Genomic DNA, 25,570 nt, shown 5'->3' with positions numbered 1-25,570 from the left:
GGCACCCGCGTTTTTAAGGAAATTCCACGGCAAAATAGCGTAAGATTTTCCAAAATTAGAGTAGGGAAGGATGGAGTAAAGCAGACACTTTTGACTTTTTTTTAAAATGTTAATGAGGGGTTGAAATGTTGATAAAAGTTAATAATTTTTTTTCCATACAAAGGACAACTCTTTCCCTTTGTGACGAGCCTAAACTGAGCTCAATTGATAAATTTGTTTCTGAGTTATGAATAATTTAAAAAAGGTCTAAAGTGCTCATTTTACCCCACCCTCCCCCGATTACTTTTTTGGTTTGTTTTTGTTTATTACAGATTGCATGCTAGATTCTTCGGAGTTATCTGTGTATCTGTGTTCAGATGAGCAGGTAGTGTTTGCTCATGGCGGCTGCCATGAAGACGTCAAAAAGTGGAGTAGCTTTGTAAAAACCATTGTTATCGGTATCGGATAGTCAATGAATTAAAGAATTCCTGAAAAAAGTACTGAAAAATGAAAACTGCGTTGATGGTGGCTGAGAAGCCGTCCCTTGCGGCTTCTCTGGCGAATATTCTCAGCAATGGGAAGTGTTCTAACAGAAAAGGTAGGTTAGAAAGTTGAAACATTCTTAGAACGTCAAAAAAACTCAAACTTCCACGAATTATACGACAATATAGGTAAAATTCGACAGTGCAATAATTGAGTGGTTTTGCTGAATACCTGGCAATCGAAGAGTTGGAAAAAATTTGTAGGTTAATTTTTTGAAGAGTGGAATGAGAGCTCCAAAAAATTATTTTCTGTGAATTTACGTAAGGTAAATATAGCCATACCGGACTGGCTCAGCAGCCAAAATTTTTGAACATTCAACGTATCTCCAGAGTCTTGTAATTTATTATTTGATACCACATTTTGCCAGTCCACGTAGAAAAACAAATTGACACGCTCGAAGCGAATTTTTTGCGCAGAAAAAGTTATGATGCTCTTTTCATACATTCATATTATATTATCTTTTGTAAATTCAGGGAGATTAATTAAAGAATGAATTAAAAAATGAAAACTGAGAATGCTATTCTTCTTCAGTCATCACTGTCTTTTCCTACTATTTAATTTCTATCCCATTCTTTTAATTTTTTTTCTAATGATAGCTCAACCCCTGTTCTAAACTTTGTAGTGTGAATTTATGTAAGATGAATTTCCTAATATCTACCTGATCCAGTAGCCGAACTTCTTTGAACATTTAAAACATTTTCTGAGCCCTCTAATTTATTGTTTGGTACCATATCGTGACGATTCAAACAAAAATAAGGTTTCCGAAAGTTCAAACAATTTCAATTTCAAATTTATGACCGAAAAATCAATTAGTAAGAAATGAAACGGTTGAATAGAAATTTAAACAATTTCAGTTATTTATTTACAAACAACGAATGATTTAAAAAATGATAATTCCGTGCAAAATGTAATTTGAATAAATTTTTTCTCACAATTTAATTAACAAATTCGATGATTGAAAATGTTTGAATCTACAGGATGGTCTCTACCAAACTGTAAGAGATACTTGGATATCCTTAAAAACTCTTCAATGTCACAGGTCAAGCCCCAATGACTACTTTGATAATCAAACCATTCATGATCCCACCCATTACTAAAAACCTATAACAAATTGTTTTCAGGGATGAACGGTTCGTGCTCAGTGCACGAATGGATCGGTCAATTCCGTTCAGAGACCGTCAGCTTTAAAATGACATCAGTCTGCGGTCACGTGATGAGTCTGGACTTCATCGGCAAATACAACAACTGGGACAAAGTAGACCCAGCAGAATTATTCATCTGTCAAACCGAGAAGAAGGAGGCAGTTCCGAAGCTGCGAATCCCGGCATTCCTCGCGAAGGAAGGCTCCCACTGTGACTACCTCATCCTCTGGTTGGATTGCGACAAGGAGGGTGAGAACATCTGCTTCGAGGTGATCCAGGCAGTCCAGGAGCGAAGAAATCCCCCATTGAGCCCTCACAACATATGGAGAGCCAAATTCTCAGCGATCACAGATCGAGACATCAAAGCAGCCCTGCAGAACCTCGTCAAGCCCAACGAGAACGAAGCTAGAAGTGTTGATGCACGACAAGAATTGGATCTCCGTATCGGCTGTGCCTTCACTAGATTCCAGACTAAATTCTTCCAGGGAAAATACGGGGACCTGGACGCTTCCTTGATCTCTTACGGTCCCTGCCAGACCCCGACGCTTGGATTCTGCGTTCAGAGGCACGACGAGATCCAGACGTTCAAGCCTGACCCCTACTGGGTCCTTCAAGTGACGATTAAGACCTCTGAGGGCCAGGATATGGTCCTCAGCTGGTCCAGGGGGCGTTCCTTCGACAAAGAAATCGCGAATATATTCTTGTCCCATGTTAAGGAGCACGAGCAAGCAACAATCGTCAATATCTCGAGCTCTGAGAAGACTAAAGGGAGACCAATAGCCCTGAACACTGTGGAGTTGATGAGGGTGTCGAGCTCTGGTCTTGGGATGGGGCCTCACCATGCCATGCAGATTGCTGAGCGTCTGTACACCCAGGGATACATCAGTTACCCCAGAACTGAGACGACTTCTTATCCAGAGAATTTTGACCTTCTGGCTACTCTGAGGCAGCAGCAGAATAGTTCTGAGTGGGGAGACGACGTGAGAAAAATTCTAGCGAGTGGAATTAACAGACCGAAGAAGGGGCACGATGTTGGGGATCATCCTCCCATCACCCCCATGAAGCCTGCCTCCAGAAATGAACTCGATGGTGAATCCTGGAGGATTTATGATTACATCACTAGACACTTCATTGCCACTCTTGCCAAAGACTGCAAGTACCTCAGTACGACTGTTAAATTTGAGATTGGGATTGAGAGTTTCTCGTTGACTGGGACTACCCTCATTGATCCTGGATACACGAGTCTCCTGACTTGGCAGGCTCTGGGCGCTAATGAAGCCCTGCCCAGGTTCAATATCGGGGACAGGGTGAATATCCAGGAGACTAAGCTCCTAGAGTGCTACACACAGCCCCCGGATTACTTGACTGAATCGGAGTTGATTACGCTTATGGAGAAACATGGAATTGGAACTGATGCTTCTATACCCGTGCATATTAATAATATTTGCATCAGGAATTATGTGAGTGTTGTGGCCGGGAGGAAGCTTGTTCCCACTTCCCTAGGAATTGTGCTTGTTCATGGGTATCAAAAGGTAATTTTATGAGATTTAGAATTATTGCTTTTTCACGTGGAGTTTCGTTCTCACTTTTACAATTAGCAAAAACTTAATTTCAATTTTTTGCTTTGGAAAATATCAATACGTCAATTAAATTAGAGAATATTTCCCAAATATAGGAAGTGAGGAGAAATTAAATCATCTCGATACACAATTTCCCTTCTGAATGTCACAAAATCCTTTGAAAAAAACTTCACTGTTTTTCCTTAATTTTGAAATATTGTAAAGAAAAAATCAAATTAGATGGGAATGGAATTATTTCGATTTTTTATTTCACTTATGGAACAATTTCACAGAAAAATATACCGTATTCACTAAAAGATTCTATTGGATTTCTATTGGAAAATGTGTAGAGGAAAACAAAACCAGTGCAAGAAAATTATAGTGAGGAATGAAGATATCTCAATAGAATGAGTTGTATGTAAGAATATGAGTCTATTGATTTGTCTCTAAAATATTTTCTACAGAATTTTCCAATAGTATCGGTGGAACACTAGTGGTGTATTCTTTTTAGATAGAACGGATCCGAATCCCAGTAATTTGTTAATTTGTTTCATAAAAATAGTCACTTTGGTTAAGGAAAGAAAAAAAATCTTCAATCGAGGTGGGAGAAGGGGGTATCACGCACAATTTTCTATTTTTTTGTTGCGATTTTAAAGTATTTCTGACGATGTGAACTAATTGGCACCATGGTCAATCGAAGGAACGAAAAATGTCCATCGAAAATAGATATTGGAAGCTTGAAAAAAACAATTGACCTCTGCTGAGATGCAAAACATGGTCAAAAACTCACAAAATTCATAGAAAAAAATTTTGAAGTCTTTCTTTGAATAATAAGAAAGCCATGTGAGAAGCTTCAACAAAATTAAATTTTTGAAGGTATAATAGACGCAAACATTCATAAATGTCTACGAAAATTATCATGTTTTGGTGGAAACTTTTTCTTGTCCACAAGTAAATCAATTCAACAAAAGATCTCTTCAAGTCAACATATAATTTTTCGGCAGAACAAATTTTTTGTCTCAGTGCGAGAAAGATATCTCTGAAAACTCGGAAATCTTTTTCAATTTAGAAATATTCTCAAAAAACTGAAATCAAAGTGAATTGATGTATGTTATTCTTCCATCAGACTGGTGGATTCGTGGAAAAACATGATATCGTTTTTGTAGTTCATAAAATTCACTACAGAAAAACCATCATAAATTTCTCTAAACCCCTTGCTCTCGAAGTTATCAGCGAGATAATCCATATTTTCCCCCTTGATTTACCTCCCACCCTGCATCACTTCAATATCAAATCTGTTAAGAAAGTTACACCTTTAAAATGAAAGTCATAAAACTTTCTTACAAGAATGGAAAGAGACATTATTGATCGTAAAGAGTCATTCAATCTTTCTTGCTCCATTAGCTGCATAAATTGGATCCCATCACTTTCCCTTTCAAAATATTGATCGAGTTAGACCGATAAACAGGTTGATAGAATCATGAGTTTCCTCCACTTTCCAATAACTCTATTAGACCCAACGACTCACAATAAACTCTAACGACGATCCTTTAATTGCAGATTGATCCGGACCTAGTCCTCCCAACGATGCGTTCAGCAGTTGAGGAGCAGTTGAATTTAATAGCCCTCGGTCGTGCTGATTTCTACGCTGTACTGCAGCACACAATCGAAGTATTCAAACAAAAATTCCATTACTTTGTTCAGAGTATCGATGGTATGGATCAATTATTCGAGGTATCCTTTTCTCCTCTCTCTGCCTCGGGCAAAGCTCACTCGCGATGTGGCAAGTGTCGTCGTTACATGAAATACATCCAGACAAAACCATCGAGACTTCACTGCGCCCATTGTAACGAGACTTACAATTTACCACAAAATGGTAATATCAGAATTTATAAGGAGCTCAAGTGTCCACTCGACGATTTTGAACTATTGTCGTGGTCGACTGGTACCAGAGGCAAGAGTTACACGTTCTGTCCATATTGTTATAATAATCCGCCATTCAGGTGAGTTTATTTCCCTCCTTAATTAAAATTTTCATTACGCAATCTCACGTTGCATATTTTGCTCACCACAAATCTTTCATACAAGGGAAGGATTTGCGGGGGGATTTTGGGGGAAAAATCCTATGCTCTTAATAAAGATGACACAGTTCTGATACATTGAGATACTAAATGAACGATTTAGTAGTTTCGTTCAAGACGTAACGAGAGAGGAGATTAATCTTTGAGGATAGAACCCATGATTTTAATGTCTTGTGGTTACTAATGAAGCAGACAGACTTGTCTATATTTTTTTTCGTGTACCTTATGAATTTACTAATTTTTCTGGCGTAAGGGAGGTAAAACGAACTTTTGCTTCTTTTATTTACAACTCAGGAAGAAAAGGGAAAGGTGTATTCTTTATGAAAAAGAGTATATCCCACTCATCCATAATTCAATGAGTTAAAAGTGTACATTCCACTTCTTTTATTTGTTTTTCTCTGTGAAGTTTTTTATTTATTCAATGCATGGATTAATCTCTGAGAATCGATATAATGATTTGAGTGGTTTTTCCCCATCTTTACTAGTATTTACAGCTGAAAAGAAATTCATTGATGAAGCTGAGTGTAAGCTCAATAAAAAGAATAAAAGGTGTCCTTTTTTTTATTTTTTTTTTCCAAGAACATTTTAGTCCACTCGTTTCTTTCATGAACTAACGAAAGAATAGATCAATCTCAAAATATACAAACAATGCTCTGAATGTCTCGTTATTGCTAATGAAGCAGTTTACTGATTGCAAGTTTACTAATTGAGTTGAGTCTAAATTCATTTTTAAAAAAAGTGTAATTTGTACAGAAAAAAATGAAAATTAGAGCATTCCATCAACAATTCAAGGAATTATTAACATTTAAAAAATGGTCAAAATGGTACATTTCATTATCTTCCCGAGTGGAAATTTTAGTCAGGTCTTGATCAGACACTGATCAAGTTACCATATCAGATTCTGATCAGGTATGTAACGCTATAATTTTGGATTTTCCACTAGGGTTCTTATTTTTCTTGTGCCTTCTTTTGTGAACTTTTAGGTTTATTGATTACATTTACGAACCTACGAAACACTAGATTAATCTATAAGGAAGGAAGTAATGATTTGAGTATCTCGAATACTTATTAATGAATCAGAGAGTGTAGGGAAGGTAAAACTAATACTTTTGGCTTGCTTTACAAGTATTTACAACTGAAGGGAAATTCATTGATTAAGCTCAGCATTATAAATGACGAAACGTGTCCTTCTATATATTTTTGTGAAGAACTTTTTGATTCATTCCCTTTCATGAAACAACGAGAGACGAAATTAATCTGCGAGAACTGAAACAATGATTTTAAGTATCTCAAATCACTGTGAATGCTGCAAAAATATTCGTTTACAATATTTTTCTGCACCTCATGAATTCCCCAAATCATTAAATGATTAACTCAAAAAATCGATCAATTCAGTAGCGAGGTGGTAAAACGGTTTAAGTCAACTTATTTTACAGTTGAGTTTTTGAGAAATATTTCCAAATCTAAGGGAGATGGCGAAATTTTCATAATTACATTTGTTGTAGCTCTCTTCCCAGATATTCATTGAAAACTGGTCAATAGTCAAAGTTGACTTGTACCGTTTTACCACTCCGGTACTGAATTTAGCTCAGTCTACACTCATTGAAAAGCAAGAAAAAGGAATTCTTATGTAAAAAAAAATATTATTTCATTTCGCCAACAATTTAATCAGTTCTTGACCCCCAATTCTATGATATGTCAATAGTGATATGAACAATATTTTGATTTTTCGTAATAGAAGTTATGACCATTTCTTTTTAAATAATCGAGAGTGAAATTCTTCTACTCTCCCTAAAAAAACTCTGAAAATAATGTGCATAAGACGAAAGAACACTTTTTCTTCCAGGGACATGAAGAAAGGAAACACTGGCTGTAATTCTTGCACCCACCCAACCTGTCCTCATGGATTAAATTCAAATGGTCTCTCGAGTTGTCCAGAGTGTGAAGCTGGTATTCTAGTGCTGGATCCATCCGCAGCACCAAAATGGAAATTAGGATGTAACAGATGTGATGTTATTATTCACTTCTTTGAGAATGCTCACAAGGTGACTGTTGACACTGACGTTTGTGAATGTGGTGCGCAACTCATCACAGTTCAGTATAAAGAGGACAAGAGCAAATTACCGAATGAGGCAACTGAGATGACTGGCTGTGTGTTTTGTACAGCGGAGTTTGGACCACTGGTGGAGAAGCATCGGGCTGTAGCTTCCAAGCCTGTGATGACTAGGGGACGTGGCCATGCCAAAGGTCGTAGTCGAGGCAAACCAAGACCCAAGGACAAGATGGCGCAATTAGCTGCTTACTTTGTGTGAAATAAATAGGTGAAATGCACAGTGAATAACAATTAACGTAATTTGACGTTTGACAGACGTGGGAAACTGATGAAGAAGTGATGGGGTAAAACGTAATTGGAAAATTCACGTATGTTAAACTTCAATAGAAAAACTTAGCGATTCGCTAGCAAATTCTATTGGCATTCTCGTTAAAATTCTATTTCTTTTTTGCACAGATTCTATTAAATATTTGATAAGAAAAGTTAATAGATTTCGATTCTTCTATACGAATATTCTCTTAGAATTTTTCCTATAAGAACACTTGCGCATGAGTTTTCCAAGTTTTTTTCACTTGGATCCTGTAATGCAAAGTAAAATAAAATATAGCGGAAAAAATTTGGAAAATCCGTGCCCAAGAATTTTAATGGAAAAAATCTCAAGAGAAAAATTCAAACAAAAAATCGAAATCTATTGACTTTTTCCTATTAAATATCTAACAGAATCTGCGTAAAAACCAAACAGAATTTTAACGAGAATTCCAATAAACCTTTCTAGCGAATTCGCTAAGTTTTTCTATTGAATGTTTTCATACATGTTATCTTGGCGAGGAGGGGGTATTAAAGTAAATTTTCTGCTGAGCGTTTCCTTCTAAATTTATCAATAACTTAATATTCAACAAAATGTTAGTTGTTGAATTGAGGTTTTATATGAATTTTTTGTTGAAAGTTGGATGAAAAACTTTAGATACGTTTTTTTTTTATTTCGATAAATAATAAAAAATCAATAAGTTATAGGCAATTGAAATATCTGCCTTGTGGCGTCATAATGCGGATGTTTCTTTAATTGGACATAACTTTTCATATTTCAATAGAAAAATTTCATGAGACAACCCCACAATCTTCGTAATGAATGGATTCTATGGATGGAAGACATGGAAGACATTTTTCGTGAAACATTTCTTTCAGCTGAGAGAACGTAAAAAAATTATCCTATAAATGTTACTCTTTAATTGGGTAATTCACCACTCAATGAGATGAATTCAGTAGTGGAGTGTGAAAATATAAGGAATTGGCTGAGAAGGAAATGTTGAAACAGTTTTTGCAACCAGTGAGATTTTCTACAAACAATACCTTCTGATAATTTAACAGAGACCCACTCATTAACGGAATAATTTAACATTCAACAAGATTTTAGTTACGGAATTATCTTGGTAATGAGTGGATCTCAAGAAGGATGTGAAGATGTTTTTCGTGAAACATTTTTTTCAGCTGAGAGAAAGTAAAAACATTATGCTATAAATGTCACTCTCTAATTGGGTAGTTCACCACTCAATAAGATGAATTCAGTAGTGGAGTGTCAAAATATAAGGAGTTGACTCAGAAGGAAATGTTGAAACATTATTTCTAACCAGGGAGATTTTCTATAAACAATACCTTCTGATAATTTTACAGAGACCCATTCATTAATTGAATAATTTAACATTCAACAAGATGTTAGTTACGGAATTATCTTCGTAATGAGTGGATCTAAAGGAGGATGTGAAGACAATCTTCGTGGGAAATTTTCTCAGCTGTAAGAAAAGGTCAAAAATTTTTCTTGTAAAGCCACTATTTGAAATTGTAATTACCACTCAACGAGACGGACTCAACAGAGGAGTGGCAAAATGTAAGAAATAAAAGTCTTCTGATCTGTTTTTCTAAATTTTTTTTTTATCGTTGTTTCTCTAAAATCAAGTCGTCGTCGTAGAGCCAAAGAGGCATAACAGCTATGTTTATACACACCACTTACGCCCCTCTGGCCATACAACGCTAAAATATTAGACTCATTACGTTTTACCACTTTACTAATGGATGGTACTGCCAATTTTTTATTATTAGCTTCCGTGATCAATAGAAATAAGAACATCATTGTAATTTTTTTTCAATACTCTGAATGTTCTAACAACACTATCAATAATGAAATTATTGATTTGAGTTTAATTTCAATGAATCACAATTTCTTCTGTACCTGATCGAAAGATCTGTCAAGTACTCTGTGTTCATCTACGTCAGATACTTAATTAATACTAATTAAATGCTCTCGCTGATATCTTAATTTGATGAATTAAGAGCCTGTGCCAATTGTGTTTTTTATAGACCAATTAAAATAATGAGGATTTCACAGATAATACTGTCTTGTGTAAATAAATTTTGTAATCCCAGAGATCAATAGGATTGAGTGCTTTCACATATCCCCCATTCCTCTTTCTCATCCGCAAAATTAATTCCCCTCAAATCTCGGAATTCCGTAATAACTACAATTGCAAGGAGGAAAAAGTGGACTGAAGCCTCTAATTTTCCACTCAATTCGGGTCATTATTTTTTACACGAAACACTTCACCTCCACTTCGTCTGTGACCGCAGATTTTACTTTTCTCCCCTCTTTTACGATAAATGAAGAAGGGTGAAGGGACGAAACGATGAATGATACCCCACTACTTGCTGTCTTTAATTCTCTTCCGGGACACGCGAAGGCATTCCCACGGGTTAAAAGAGATGTACACCCAGACACCCATTTAAGCCGTTGACTAGAGAACGGGCGCTTTGCGCCCGTCGCTAGATTAATTTCTACTCTTATTTTATTTTATTTTATTTCCATTTCCGTCTGCATAATTTGATTAATTTAATTTTATTCATTCTTATTGTTATTATATATATTTTTGTTCCTTAATTCACAAATTACAACATGGAATGAAGAAGAATTCTCCATAAATCACACGAGAATACAGATCGACACACAATTTTCAATAATCATGACTAAAATTTTTCATTTTTTTCTTAATCTTTAAATTAATTAGTACCAATCTGAAAATGTGAACGAATATGAACATTTAACATTCCTGTGATCTCATTTCAATGGAAGCGAAGAAAGAAATTGCAAAGAGAGATGGATCATCATCAATCAGTATCAATAAAATAAAAAAATCTATGTTTCTGTGTCTTTTCGAAATTTTTCAAATTGTTCTTCGTAAAAAATGGAGGAAGATTAATATTTTTAATTTCTGTGATCGTATTCCGTTCAAAGAAACAGGAAATAAACAAGTAAAATCCAAAATAAATTTAAAAAATCGATTATTCAATCTTGAAAATTTCACGTTTTTTTAAAATAATGAAGACAAACCAATGTATTTTCTTTCTATTATCTAATTTTGATGGATGAAAATGAAAAGAGGAAGAGAAACGAGATCAACACGAAAACAGAATTTTTAATTTTTCAACGTCTAGGGTAAATTTTAAAATTGAAATATTTTTTCAAACAATGAGCCAATATCCATAAATTCAATTCCTATCCTTTTTATGTATTCAATTTTCATAGAATACATAAAAAATTCTATGAAAATAGAATACATAAAAAAAATCAGCCAATAATTCAAACCAGCGATGAAAAATTTTATCGGATTGTTATTGTCCGTTGATAACTGAAGGATAAATGGAAAAAAATCCACCACGACAAACTCGTAATCGTTATTTTTTCCTTCCAAAACCCATTCACAACGCCATTGCCCAGTGATATGATTGTTCCCTCATGCCGGCTCGTCGTTTTTCGGAAGATGATGTGATAAAAGGAAAGTGGAAAACGACTCGCAAACAATCCACAAGCGATAGAAGTGAAAAAAATTGAATAGATTCAGGAAGGAACATCACAGATAGAGCGAATGGATTTCCATCCATTGTCCTCCGCACTGAATTGAAAATTGAAAGTGAAAATCTGCCACTGAGATTGCCCCAGGTCAACAATTCCCCGTTATATCCCGCTCAGAGTAAAGGAATTACAATCCAATTCTACGAGAGATGAAACTGATAAACACAGAAACTAATTTAACAGTAAAAAAGTGCAACGAGAAGCAACGAGGTGAGAATCTCTCAGTTTCTTTTATTATCTTTTCAACTTGACTGGCTGAAAGAAAAATGAATAAAAAGTGCATACTTCCGTTTGTCACTTGACTCCCCCGAGTACCCGCGAATGGAGAATAATAATAATAACTCGGTGGCAAACACAAAAACAGATGCAAATGAGAGGAAAAAAACATTAGTTTGAGTATTGCAGAAACGCAGCGAGATATTTTCGTTCGCTCATTCACATTTCTCGCTGTTTTTTTATTTCTCCCCCTCTCCTCTTTTTGATCTCCTTCATCTTCTCACTTTATGCCCCGTTATTTTTACACTCCACTCGATATTACTACCGTTAATGGCTCATCCTTCCCCCTCTTTTATCCCCCCCCCTTCGAGTGTTAGTCTCCCCCACTCGCTGTAGAAACGCAGACTATTTTTCATGACAAATATGAATAGTTTTCATTACAGCATAAGGACATAAGGAGATATTCTCATCCGAATGGGAATTTAAAAAGTTGAATGAGTTTGGAATTTCCATATTTTTAGCTTTATTATGGAGAGTACTTTTAAAACTTCTTCCAACCCATTCACCGATAATACCCGATTAAACTTGGCAACAGCAGCCCAAGAGGTAAACAGAAATATCTGTACGATAAACTCTTTCAAAGTATTGCCTCGAGAAAAAATTGAGCTAAAATTAAAGGCATGAGTTTCATTCTGGAAAGAGTATTTGTAACAAAGTATCTTCATTATCATTCCGCGGATAATGCTTGAGAATGATCTCATTCTTTTTCAATTTCATCCACAGTTTTTCATTTTTATCGTACATGCCATCATTCCATGGAAATTATAGTGATATCGTTTACGTGTAAACGAAAAGGCACTTTTCGGCACGAGGTGATCGTAGCAGCAGTGTCAAAATAGCATATTTCGATACGAGTGAGGCGGCATTTTTACGAGTGTGAACCCCGGTCAGGACTATCAATTTTTTTCAGTAAAAATTTTCTGGTTATTCATATTGAGAATAATTCCGGTTCCCCTCCTACCTCATCCAAATTCCATCCAATCATTTCCTATGACGTCACATAGATGTGCACTGAGAGAAAAATCTGAAGTTCGATTTACCATAAGAAAATAGTTGAGGCAGTTTTGGCGAACGATACGATTTTTTTTTGTATGCGGCACGTAACATTATAGTAACTTCACAAGCATAATTTTTGCAAATCAAAATGCAGTTAAACTAACCAAAGTTCAAAAGTAACCACGACAAATCTATCGCGAGTAGAACTATAAAATAGTTGCAATGACTACATTCCATTGTAGTAATTACTTCTCCGGCCATAGTTACCGTAACCCATGAAAAATTGTTGAGGACTTTTTGACTATAATTCGATGGTGATGGAATATAGTCAGAAGAATCATATTTTTCTCTCAGTGTGGAACGCTACATAAATTGCCTTCTTTAATGAAGCCCTCGACTTTGCCTCGGGTCGCCAATCACACGAGCTGAAAATTCCCGTCTCATATGTGTCGAACAATATTTTTTGACAGTGATGTTACCTTCAGTGAGTGGTCGAACCGTGCCTTTTTCGTTTACAAGTCAACCTAAAGACTTTTCGTTTATCTGCTGTTCACGAATAAACGAACAGGCACTTTTCGGCCAGAGGTGAACGTAGCAGCAGTGTCAAAATAGTATATTTTGATACGAGTGCGGAAAAGGGTTTTTTCTGTACTGTTTGTCACGGTTTCTCGTCTGGGAATTGGTATTACATACTTCCCAAACTCGAAAACTTGAAAATCACTACAGAAAAATATTGTTCCTGGGCTGTTGCGATGGGGTTTTTTACTCGTGTGGCCAATCCTCGCCTACGGCTCGGAGGCCAACGCCACACGAGTAAAAAACCCCATCGCAACAGGCCGGAAAAATACTGTTTGGCTCGTGGGAGGTTTATAGCACGAGCCGAAGACGAGTGATATAATTTCACGAGCCAAAACACACTTTGAGTATTGAATGAGTATTGAACTACATTTTTCATCACAATGGGTGGAAAAGCGTCGTTTTTCGCGAAAAAGTTACTTTTTCGCACAGAATGATTACAAATGTTGTTCGACACATGTGTGATGGGAATTTTCAGCTCGTGTGAAGTGGGCGCCTCGAGGTGAAGCCGAGGGAAAATTCCGTCTTACCTGTATCCAAATATACTATTTCATCATTTCTTCTATATTCACCTCTGTAAAGTACGAGCTAACACCAACTCGGCGAAACTAAAATGATTGATGAAAAGTTTTTTACCTAACGAGTTGGCAAAGGATATTTTTGGTATGAGGTTTACAGGCCGAATTCCAGGTGAAGGTTGTAACCGCACTCTTCAACAACGTCATTCATCACGAATTATGTGAAATTTTTTATCGCACAATGTCTGTGAACATCCCGAGTGTGTAAATTAGTCTATACGCTAAGGGTCGAAAGTATTCACTAAAAGGTCTACGGGTCGACTTTGGTTTTTTTTAAAATGTTTTTTGGGTCGTAGAATCCGAATTTGTTTGATGGACTTTACCAAACTCATACATTCAAAAGGTATAAACAATTCTGTAGTGAAGTGGTAAAACGAGGTAAGTGCATAAAATTAAATTTTACAGGAGAGCAAAAAACGGCTGTCATCCATAGTGGGAAATTTAGTACAAATGACGCCGAATCTTTATTCTACTGTTCTTTAACTTTTTATCCTATTATTATCAAATTGCGGAATTAATCCTTTACGCAGTTTTAAGTAGTTACCTCCAAAGTTTGATTCTATGTGGAGAGTCAAGTTGACTTGACTCGTTGGGTTATCACAAAAAAAAGAGATATGTTGACTTAGCACATGAAGTATGTAAATTTCACTAGGGGTAGGGTCAAACGTTACGAGGGTCACTAAGAGGAGGGTCAAGCGTTACGAGGGCCACTAAAGGGAGGGTCAAGCGTCACGAGGGTCACTAAGGGGAGGGTCAAAGGTCACGGCGGTCATTAGAGGGAGGGTCAAACGTCACGAGGGTCACTAGGTGAAGAGTCAAACGTCACGAGGGTCACTAGAGAGAGGGTGAAACGTCATAAGGGTCAGTAGAGGGAGAGTCAAACGTCACGAGGGTCACTAGGGGGAGGGTCAAACGTCACGAGGGTCACTAGGGAGAGGGTCAAACGTCACGAGGATCATTAGAGGGAGAGGGGCAAACGTCCCAAGGGTCACTAGGGGGAGAGTCAAACGTCACAAGAGTCACTAGGGGGAGGGTCAAACGTCACGAAGGTCATTAGGGGGAGGGTCAAACGTCACAAAGGTCGCTAGGGGCAGGGTCAAATAAGGGTCAGGAGTTAAGCCTTATCCTCTTTCCTTCAAGAGGAATTCCATAGTAGCTGTTTCTACGTTTGGGGTACTTGAAAAACTATTTTTCTTCATTTTTCCAGATTTTGTCGGTGGCGCTATATGAAGATATTATTTTTCTTTCTTTTTTCTTTTTTTTTCTTTTTTCAATAATTCAAGTTTTATCCATCCGATTTTGATTTATTAAGCGTCAACATTTTTCATTTTTAGATTCTATAAGAATATTAAAATCGGATTGGTAGAACTTGAAATATTGAAAAAAGAAAAAAAAACGAAAAATAAAAGAAAAAACATCTTTAAATTGGGTCACCAAAAAAATCTGGAAAAATAGAGAACAATAGTTTTTCAAATTTTCCAAACAGAAAAAGCCACTATGGATTTCCTCATGAAGGAAAGAAGGCAAATGTCAACTCCAGACCCTAATTTGACCCTCCCCGTAGTGACCCTCGTGACGTTTGACCCTCCCCCTAGTGACCCTCGTGACGTTTGACGTTCCCTCTAATCACCCCCGTGACGTTTGACCCTCCCCCTAGTAACCCTCGTGAGATTTATTTTTTAGATGGACCATTTTGCTCCCTTTGTCATTTGTGTCCCCCTGGCCCGTTTTGCCCTCATCCTGTTTTTCAAAATAACACTTGGAATAAGGNCCACTAAAGGGAGGGTCAAGCGTCACGAGGGTCACTAAGGGGAGGGTCAAAGGTCACGGCGGTCATTAGAGGGAGGGTCAAACGTCACGAGGGTCACTAGGGGAAGAGTCAAACGTCACGAGGGTCACTAGAGAGAGGGTGAAACGTCATAAGGGTCAGTAGAGGGAGAGTCAAACGTCACGAGGGTCACTAGGGGGAGGGTCAAACGTCACGAGGGTCACTAGGGAGAGGGTCAAACGTCACGAGGATCATTAGAGGGAGAGGGGCAAACGTCCCAAGGGTCACTAGGGGGAGAGTCAAACGTCACAAGAGTCACTAGGGGGAGGGTCAAACGTCACGAAGGTCATTAGGGGGAGGGTCAAACGTCACAAAGGTCGCTAGGGGCAGGGTCAAATAAGGGTCAGGAGTTAAGCCTTATCCTCTTTCCTTCAAGAGGAATTCCATAGTAGCTGTTTCTACGTTTGGGGTACTTGAAAAACTATTTTTCTTCATTTTTCCAGATTTTGTCGGTGGCGCTATATGAAGATATTATTTTTCTTTCTTTTTTCTTTTTTTTTCTTTTTTCAATAATTCAAGTTTTATCCATCCGATTTTGATTTATTAAGCGTCAACATTTTTCATTTTTAGATTCTATAAGAATATTAAAATCGGATTGGTAGAACTTGAAATATTGAAAAAAGAAAAAAAAACGAAAAATAAAAGAAAAAACATCTTTAAATTGGGTCACCAAAAAAATCTGGAAAAATAGNGCTATATGAAGATATTATTTTTCTTTCTTTTTTCTTTTTTTTTCTTTTTTCAATAATTCAAGTTTTATCCATCCGATTTTGATTTATTAAGCGTCAACATTTTTCATTTTTAGATTCTATAAGAATATTAAAATCGGATTGGTAGAACTTGAAATATTGAAAAAAGAAAAAAAAACGAAAAATAAAAGAAAAAACATCTTTAAATTGGGTCACCAAAAAAATCTGGAAAAATAGAGAACAATAGTTTTTCAAATTTTCCAAACAGAAAAAGCCACTATGGATTTCCTCATGAAGGAAAGAAGGCAAATGTCAACTCCAGACCCTAATTTGACCCTCCCCGTAGTGACCCTCGTGACGTTTGACCCTCCCCCTAGTGACCCTCGTGACGTTTGACGTTCCCTCTAATCACCCCCGTGACGTTTGACCCTCCCCCTAGTAACCCTCGTGAGATTTATTTTTTAGATGGACCATTTTGCTCCCTTTGTCATTTGTGTCCCCCTGGCCCGTTTTGCCCTCATCCTGTTTTTCAAAATAACACTTGGAATAAGGAATTGAGTCTCTATCAATACATATGGAGATAAGTGAAGTTACCTCCTCTTTGGAGGACCTCCCAATTATGGGAGTTATGNCGTAAAGTTACCTCCTATAGGTCCTCCCAATTATGGGAGTTATGTCAACTTACCTCCAATTGCATTGATAGAAAATTGAAACTCGTACATATCTCTTTTTTTATTTTTCATGTAACGCCATAAAATATCATTTTTAGACCAAACCCTTCCGTCAGCACTTGCAGATCAATATTACAATGTGATTGGTGCAATAAAACAAATTTCGAAAAAAATGCAGTTACCTCGTTTTACCACTTCACTACAGAATTTAATTGTTTAAATGCGCATAGCTTCGGAACTGTAAGCACTACACAAAAAAAGTCTGCATCGAAAATATTCGTCTTTGACTCACCTTGATATCTCAACCAACAACGGAAATATAGCTTTTCGTTTATTCGGGATTCGAGCGCACACTCATATGATGTGCGGAGATCGATGTAGTCCATACGCTAGCTATGATTTGGCCCTAAAAATGAGCTCCATGGGTAAATTTGATTAATGTTTACTCATTCATGAGGCCAGAACACGAATGTTGCTTATTTTACCATTCGTTCAGCAAAGGCATTATTATAAATAATTTAATTGTTTCAATTATGCGCATAACTCGGAAACTGTTAGTCCGACAACAAAAAAATATCTACAAAAAATACTCGTCTCGTCAAGACGAATCCAGTGGTTTTTGTCTTATCATGATATCTCAAATAACAACGGCGATTTTTTTTTGTTGTGGGCCTCATAGTTCTCGAGTTATGCGCATAATTGAAACAATTCAATTGTTTATAACAATGCCCAATCGGATGGTGAAATAAACAACATTCGTGTTCTACACTTTTCAATTAGTAAATATTAATCGAATTTAGCCGTGGACCTTCTTTTCAGGGCAAAACGATAGCTAGCGTATGGACTACATCGTTCTCCGCACGTCACATGAGCGCGCGCTCGACTCCCGAAAGCTGTATCTCTGTTGCGGTTTGCGATATCAAGATGAGTCAAAAACTAATGGATTCGTCTTGACGATGCGAGTATTTTTTGTTGTGGCTTACAGTTCCGGAGTCATCCGTATTTAAACAAGTCAATTGTTTATAACTTCTGAATGTATGAGTTTGGTGAAGTCCAATAAACAAATTGGGATTCTATGACCCAAAAAATATAAAAAACGTCAAAGTCGACGCGTAGACATTTGGTGAATACCTCCGACCCCTAGCGTATGGGCTAAATTGCTGAATTACAGCAGACGGGATACCTACTCGTGGTAAATGACGTTTTTGACGAGCCAATTCTCCTAACCCAATAATTCCTGCCGATAAAATTCCCCGTATGGCGTATTTATGCTGTTTTTTTGAAATGATATATTTGGTTCGTGAAAATCGTTATTCAAATTTTAATAACAGGCAACATGACGTGGCTTTATTTACGATTACCTCTTTGATTGAGTACAAAATGTAATGGCATTTTGAAGCGTAGTGAACTCGGCGACGTGTGATTGGTAACTGATGGATCGTGGGATTGATATTTCCGTGTCCCCACTATACCTGTTCTGTATTTATTTTTATAATATGACACACCTGTTGAGTGCTTATTGTGATTCTAATGCCCAATCCGTCTACTGTACAAGGCCTTTTTCAATTGATTATGTGTTTATTTGATGGGGAATTTAGACGCAGGGGTATTTTCACGCAGGGAATTCTGACGCGGGGAATTTTGACCGGGGAATTTTGGTATGTATCCTTAGGAACACGCTAATTTAGTTAGCATTGCATACAATGTCATTCTAGCCCTTTTCTTTCATCCACATTCCTTTGCCAATGTGAATGTTCCTTACCTTGATGAAGAATTCATATTAAAATGCATTAGAACGGATCAACTTTGTGATCATACTTCAGGCAAAAATAATATTTATGATATTTGACTGAAAAGTACACTTTTCGAAACGGTTTAGTGTGCGTAAAGCGGGTGTTTTCCCGAAAGCACAAAAAAATTACATCAATATGTCAAAACGGCATAATTCGAATTATTGAAAATTTTGACGATATAAAATTGACTTACACACAAGTAAAATCGACCTACACCCGCATGAAATTGATTTATATACATGATTTACATACATTTATATACATAACGCAGACTTACACACTCACAGCATTGACTTGCACACAGGTGACGACGACTTACATATGCATGGAACTGAATTCCACTGATGTAACAACACTTACATACGTATGGAATTGACTTTTACATATGAAAAAACCACCTACACATGTGCAAAAAATCCAATACAAATGTTGTACCTCTCACGCAATCAATTTTATGTAAATAACAACTGTGTGGAATTTTTCGTGTAATTTAAAAGTATGTAATCGATGAATGTGTAGGTAGAATTTGAAGTAGTGAATGCACAGATGTGAAAAACAGTTCTGTATAGTTCCACTATGTGCAGAACTTTCTGTGCAAAGATTAATTGCGTTTGTGTAAAAAATCCATGTGTATGTGTGGTACAAAGATGTGTAGGATTTTTTGTTGTAAATCCGCAATGTGTAAGTATGAAACAGCCGAAAAAATAAAGAAAGGTGCTTACACATGACGGTGCTGGGTGAGTTTACAGGAGAATTCGAAAACATGTACGGGGACAGAACACACCAGAAATACTCCTGCACTCGCACGATTAAAGTACCTCTACCACTATAAAAATTTAAAGATTATTCAAAACTGCAAACAATCTCCATTAGATTCGAAATTGAAATGTTTCTATCAATTTAATGATTGGTTTTGGTTTGGTTTTTTTAGGAAAAAATGTTGCAAAATCTGGACTTAACCCATCGTCTTTTGTGATACTCAACATTTTGATTATAATTAAAGCCTAGAATGTGAATTTTTTAAATTAAATGTGCAAACATTGATAAATTTTTTAACATTCCGTAGAAAATGATCAACCGTTTTCTAACAGCAAATGCCATTAAGCAAGCTAGTTATTTATTCATAAGAAAAAAATGTACGCCATTATTTATCCATAAAAAGAAAATTTAAATAAAAAAATTAATATTTTACCAAATTTACTTTGAACAATACTCATTAGGTATGAATTTTTCAGATTTTTCTCTGAAAACTGAAAATCTCCAAATATATGGTGCAGCTCGTGATAAAAGGGTAGAGCTGGCTTAAATAGGTTTTCTGACGGGCCAAGGAATAATTTATCGTGCAGCACCCTAAAAATTCATATAAATTCAAGACGAACTCAGATAAATAATGGAAAAAAGACTGCGTTGTGCCATAAAATTTCCGGTATCGCACAGTGATTATTACCTGGTCAGTAAAATGCACTCAATTTGCGTGCTACCACCAGAATTTTTATGGGATTTTTTTTCTCAGTGTATTCTTACGAGAGAAATTCTCAGCTATAAAATAAATCTTTTGACATTTATGAAGTTACTTCCTGACTGGCACAGTTTGCCACTCAACAAGATGAAGTGGCAGTGGTAAAACGTCGCAAGTCTATAATTGACGTCAATGAAAAATCGTTGTTGTTAGCAGAGAGTGTCCAGAAAATTTCCTGAAAATGTTCATAATTAAGCAACTAATTGATCAATCAACTCAGTCTATATCCATTACGACGAGGAGGAAATCTATCACGTATGCCCCACGTACGAAATGCCAGTGTTGGAGAAACGGGCCAAGCCTGGCACAAGCCTGGGCTTGCCAAGTTTGGGCGCCCAGGCTTGGACCGAGGTTCGGGCATCCCTGGGGACCAGGGCTTGAGTCTCGGGAGAAGGGCGGGTAACCGAGCTTTGGTTGACAGATCTGGCCCAGCCTTGGCCGGACATTGCCAAGCAGTGGCCCGGAGCTTGGTCACTGGGCTCCAGCCGTTGGTGTAACTCCCACGTACGAAATGCCAGTGTTGGAGAAACGGGCCAAGCCTGGCACAAGCCTGGGCTTGCCAAGTCTGGGCGCCCAGGCTTGGACCGAGGTTCGGCCATCCCTGGGGACCAGGGCTTGAGTCTCGGGAGAAGGGCGGGTAACCGAGCCTTGGTTGACAGATCTGGCCCAGCCTTGGCCGGACATTGGCATGCCGGAGCTCGATAACCAAGCCTCAGCCAGCGGTGGCCCGGAGCTTGGTCATTGGGCTCCAGCCGTTGGTGTAACTGTAAGGGTTAAGTCGTAAGGGTGAGATGATGAGAATGGAATCATAGGGGTGGAATCATAAGGGTAAAATCTGAAGAGTAAAATTGTAAGGGTCAAATCGCAATAATGGAAAGGGGCGAAAAAATCATAAGACTGACATTCTGAGGGTTGAATGGTAAGGGTGGAAACTTGAGGGTAAAATATTAAGGGTGTAATCGTAAAAAAATGGTGACATTGTAGGTGTTGAAGTCACATGTTACTCGCTAATTATTACGAAAAGAAGAAGAATCGTCATTCAACAGTAATCCTAATTGTTACAATTATTATTGTAATTAATAATAATAATAATTATTATTCATTATTGAATTAATTTACCGATTAAACTGTAGTTGAATCACTTAATATTTCTATCAACTGAATAATAAAACATTCAAGTCGAAAAAAACCGAGATGGAATTAATATGGAAGATTTGAAGTAGAGGTTTTACGAATTGCGCGGTAGACTAGTGGTTAAGGCGTCGGATTAGTAGTCGTGAGGTCGTGGGTTCGAGCCCACGTTAGGGGGTAATATTTTAAGTTAACAAAATCGGTTTTTCGGCGATGATTGCGTTAGGGTTTGGTAGGTAGGGCACAATCAATACTAAAAATCATCCTAAAAAATGTTAATTATTTTGTTTTTGTTATTATTGATAATTGCCATGAACAGTTTGGCAGCCAGTGCGGCACCAGTCGCATGCCGGTATTGATTTTTTTTCCTCGTTGAACCTATTACGAATGCTGAGGAGTAATATTAAATTACTTGTATTTCAATCACCCATATTATCATATTCATGTAATTAAGTAATGTTTAATTGAGCCTGGCCAACGACTGGCAATCAACGCTGGGCCGAGATGGGCGCCCAGACCTGGCCCGATGTTATCATTCCAGGTTTCAACCAAGTCCGGCGCGGTCCCGGTTGAGGAACGGGTCCCGAAGTTCGGCAGGCCGGCCACCGGGCTTGGGCCAAGCTCGGCCCATTCGTTTTTTCGTACGTGGGACTGAGAGAAAAATATGATTCTTCTGACTATATTCCATCACCATCGAATTATAGTCAAAAAGTCCCCAACAATTTTTCATGGGTTACGGTAACTATGGCCGGAGAAGTAATTACTACAATGGAATGTAGTCATTGCAACTATTTTATAGTTCTCCTCATAATAGAGTTGTCGTGGTTACTTTTGAACTTTGGTTAGTTTAACTGCATTTTGATTTGCAAAAATTACGCTTTTGAAGTTACTATAATGTTATGTGCCGNTGCCTCAACTATTTTCTTATTGTAAATCGAACTTCAGATTTTTCTCTCAGTGCAGATATTACAAAACAGTCTTTTCGTTTACATAACTTTACTTACTTTACTTATGTAAACAAAAAAGGCACAATTCGGTCACTCGCTGAATGTAACATCACTGTCAAAATAGTATATTTCAGCACATGTGGGGCAATATCGTCTTTAACGTGTGTGGGGTTTACAGCATGAGCCGAAGGCGACTGATGTAACCACACACGTTAAGGACGAAATTTCCCAACAAGTACTGAACAAAATTTTATGTCACGAAGCCTGAAACCGGCTGAATTAGATACGAGACGCGAAGCGTCGAGTGTGTAATCCAGCCGGTTTCAGGCATGAGTGGCGTAAAATATTGTTCGACACATGTGAGACGGGAATTTTCACGAGTGTGAAGTGGGCGCCCGAGGCAAGCCGAGGGTCGCCAATCACACGAGCTGAAAATTCCGCCTCACTCGTATCGAAATATACTATTTTTTGTCAGTGTATAAACGTAAGGAGTTCCCTCAGACCAAATGATTGTCGTACAATAGATTATATTTTTTTAACACTGCTGCTATATACGTTCACCTCTTGCCGAAAAGTGCCTCTTCATTTACTCGTAAACGAAAAGTAAACGAAAAATCGGTCTGAATCAAGTCGGACTGAATCCCGCCGGCAATGGATTCGTTTCATGTCAAATTGACGACATTAATCAAGTTGGACTCGTACAGGTACAAACTGGAATATTGGACTGATTCAAGCCGATTTTTCGCCTTGATTCAGACCGACTTCGGTTTGATTCAGGTCGATTTTTCGGTTTGATTCAAGCCGATTTGGGGCTATGGGGCTTCCTTAATGGAGTTTTACATAAGAGGATCTGTGGGACATGATGCATGGGGGAGGGGATTTGTACTAAATTCTCGATGTACAACCCTCCCGCAGTCGACATATACTTCGTCGATGTGTTTTTCAGGGATATCCCCGAAAATAAAGGAGATGGCGAATTTTTACTGAAAAATGAGGGGCGGGGGAGTTGTGCATTGAGAATTCAGAAGCAAAAAAATTGAGATTTCCCCTTCCCCGCCCCAATTTTGTCTCTCGGTCATGACAGAAATTACCAATTATTGGGGAGCAGGACGACAAGAATTCCCCAACTTATTTGAATGTTGAATAAAAAAATTAATATTGAGCCCCAAATTATGCTGATTTGACAATTAATTGAAATTCAAGAATATATATATATATATATTTTTTTTTTATGCTTATTTTATATCGCTTCGAGTCTGATGAGACTATATGGCGATTGACCAAGACTTTAAAAATGGTTAGATCTCACCATTCTACCCGGCCAGGAATCGAACCTGGAACCTATCCGTTGTGAGGCAACGGCCTTAACCACTACGCCAGGCCACCGGGCTTAAGAATATATTTATCTGATATCATTAATTTGCATGGAATAGTTGAAATGAAATGTACAGTTTCCATTTATTTTTCCATAAAATTGAAACCTAAGTGCTTATTTTCCGCATTTGGATGTTACACGGAGAGAAATGTTCAGTAAAATTTACGGAACAATTCACTCACCGATTACGAAATCGACTCAGAAAATTTAAGTGACGGTATCGTAATTTTTCACAGGAGATTCAGATAAAAATTACGGAACGCTCCGGAAAAAATCCGTGACAGTTCCGTAAAATTTTCTACGACCACATTTCGCTCCGGAATTATGGAAAAGATACGTAATGTTTATTGAATATTTCTCTCCGTGTAGTCAATCACAGCGCCGCATTCGAATCCATGTCTTTTCAACTAGGCGACATTTCAACTAGCGACTGTTTAGCTAACACTTTTTCAACTTATCACATTTCAACTGCTCAGATTTAAATACATGCCATGGATCGTCATGGAAACGGATCGGACCCAAAGTACGTCGATACCGATCCCCCCCCCCCTTCAAATTCGAAATTGATATGTGGAATTCTTATAAAGCGGTAAAAAATGACGAACCACGCACGACAAATGCAGTGGAAGGTTGGCATAACAGCTTCAACACACGTCTCCTAGTATCCCACGTTGCAATGGGTCGATTCATTGAAGCCCTTAAGGACGAGCTGCAATGGAACTCAAATGGATGCAGACCAATGGTGGCCAGCCCCCTCCAAAAAACGACAGGCTTACAGAGATCACGCCGCGAGAATCAAGAGAATCGTTAATCGCAAAAATGCATTGGACGATATTGAAAACTATCTGCGTGGAATCACTCAATGTATCTCAATATAAAGTGGAGAACAGCCTTTGAAAAAAAATCATGGAAAATTCTTTAAAAAAAAACAACTATTAATACTAAATTATTGATCTCTTGCTATTGTTAATATAAAAACAAATTGAATCGTTGTATGACATTAATCATTAATCTATTAATCTATTAATCAGTGACTAAATTGAGTTGCATCACGTTTTCTGTTGAAAAGCAAAGAGTAAAAAAATGAAAATAAAAAAATTTCAGCTATTTCTCAAAAATATAGTAATTTCACAAAAACTAGTTGATGTTGTAGTCGAAAATTTTAGTTCAAATGTCATAGTTGAAACGTCGTAGTTAAAATTGATCAGTTGAAATGTCGCCTAGTTAAAAAGACGTGCCACCCCGCATTCGAAACTACCCAATAATTTTAATTCGGAAATTTCCTCCTACCTCTGCATTGGTTTTTCTCGAAATGCTACACTCTGATCGGCTGAAATCTGAGGGAAAAGTACCCCCAAAAATACCACTCGTGCTCCAAAATTAATGATTTACTTCCGTCAACACTCCCTGTATAGAAAATTTATTTTAAATTTCGCCGAAAAATCCCTCGTGTTATCCACTCAGAATTTTAAACCTGCGAAATTTGACATATTTTTCTGTGCAACGAAGTTATCAGGAAATAACTAGAAACGTTGGAAAACTAGTGGCACTACAACTGGAACTGGTCAAGTGTCCCGCAATCCCACTCACCCCTATTATTCTGAAAGTAATTACCATAAGGAGAGTGGCCGAGCCTCCATTCAGAAAATATCTCCAACTATATACGCCCCCGTTGAATGGGGAAAAAAATATAGAAAAGCCTCCGCAAAATATCCAATGAAACAGTAGTGCCAAAAGGGTGAGGAGTCTACGATCGATGACGTCACAACACACGGAGCAAGAGCAGTGCGATAGTGGCACAGCACGCCGGTGCTCTCTCACCTCCTCCTCTTATCCTTCAAAAGCCCACCGCCACTGTTATCCCGTCTCTCTCTCTCTCTCTCTCTCTCTCTCTCTCTCTCTCTCTCTCTCTCTCTCTCTCTCTCTCTCTCTC

General features: G+C 37.6%; 1 protein-coding gene across 1 annotated transcript; it reads left to right on the top strand.

The window, feature by feature from the left end:
• Nucleotides 1-397: 397 nt before the first annotated feature.
• Nucleotides 398-7,831, top strand: LOC107042925 (DNA topoisomerase 3-beta-1). The gene is made up of 4 exons (XM_015264180.1): nucleotides 398-577; nucleotides 1,644-3,196; nucleotides 4,784-5,226; nucleotides 7,151-7,831. Exons 1-4 carry the CDS (start codon nucleotides 487-489, stop codon nucleotides 7,614-7,616), a joined length of 2,553 nt encoding a protein of 850 aa, XP_015119666.1. The 5' UTR covers nucleotides 398-486; the 3' UTR covers nucleotides 7,617-7,831.
• The last annotated feature ends 17,739 nt before the right edge of the window (nucleotides 7,832-25,570 follow it).

This window comes from Diachasma alloeum, unplaced genomic scaffold (assembly GCF_001412515.2).
Source record: "Diachasma alloeum isolate Michigan unplaced genomic scaffold, Dall2.0 Dall_scaffold_00539, whole genome shotgun sequence".
NCBI classification, from domain to species: domain Eukaryota; kingdom Metazoa; phylum Arthropoda; class Insecta; order Hymenoptera; family Braconidae; genus Diachasma; species Diachasma alloeum.
This window is presented reverse-complemented; position numbering and strand designations above follow the sequence as displayed.

Coding starts and splice junctions, on each gene's coding strand:
- LOC107042925 (XM_015264180.1), top strand. CDS start 487: ATGAAAACTGCGTTGATGGTGGCTGAGAAGCCGTCCCTTGCGGCTTCT. Junction 578..1,643: donor GAAGTGTTCTAACAGAAAAG/GTAGGTTAGAAA, acceptor AATTGTTTTCAG/GGATGAACGGTTCGTGCTCA. Junction 3,197..4,783: donor TTGTTCATGGGTATCAAAAG/GTAATTTTATGA, acceptor CTTTAATTGCAG/ATTGATCCGGACCTAGTCCT.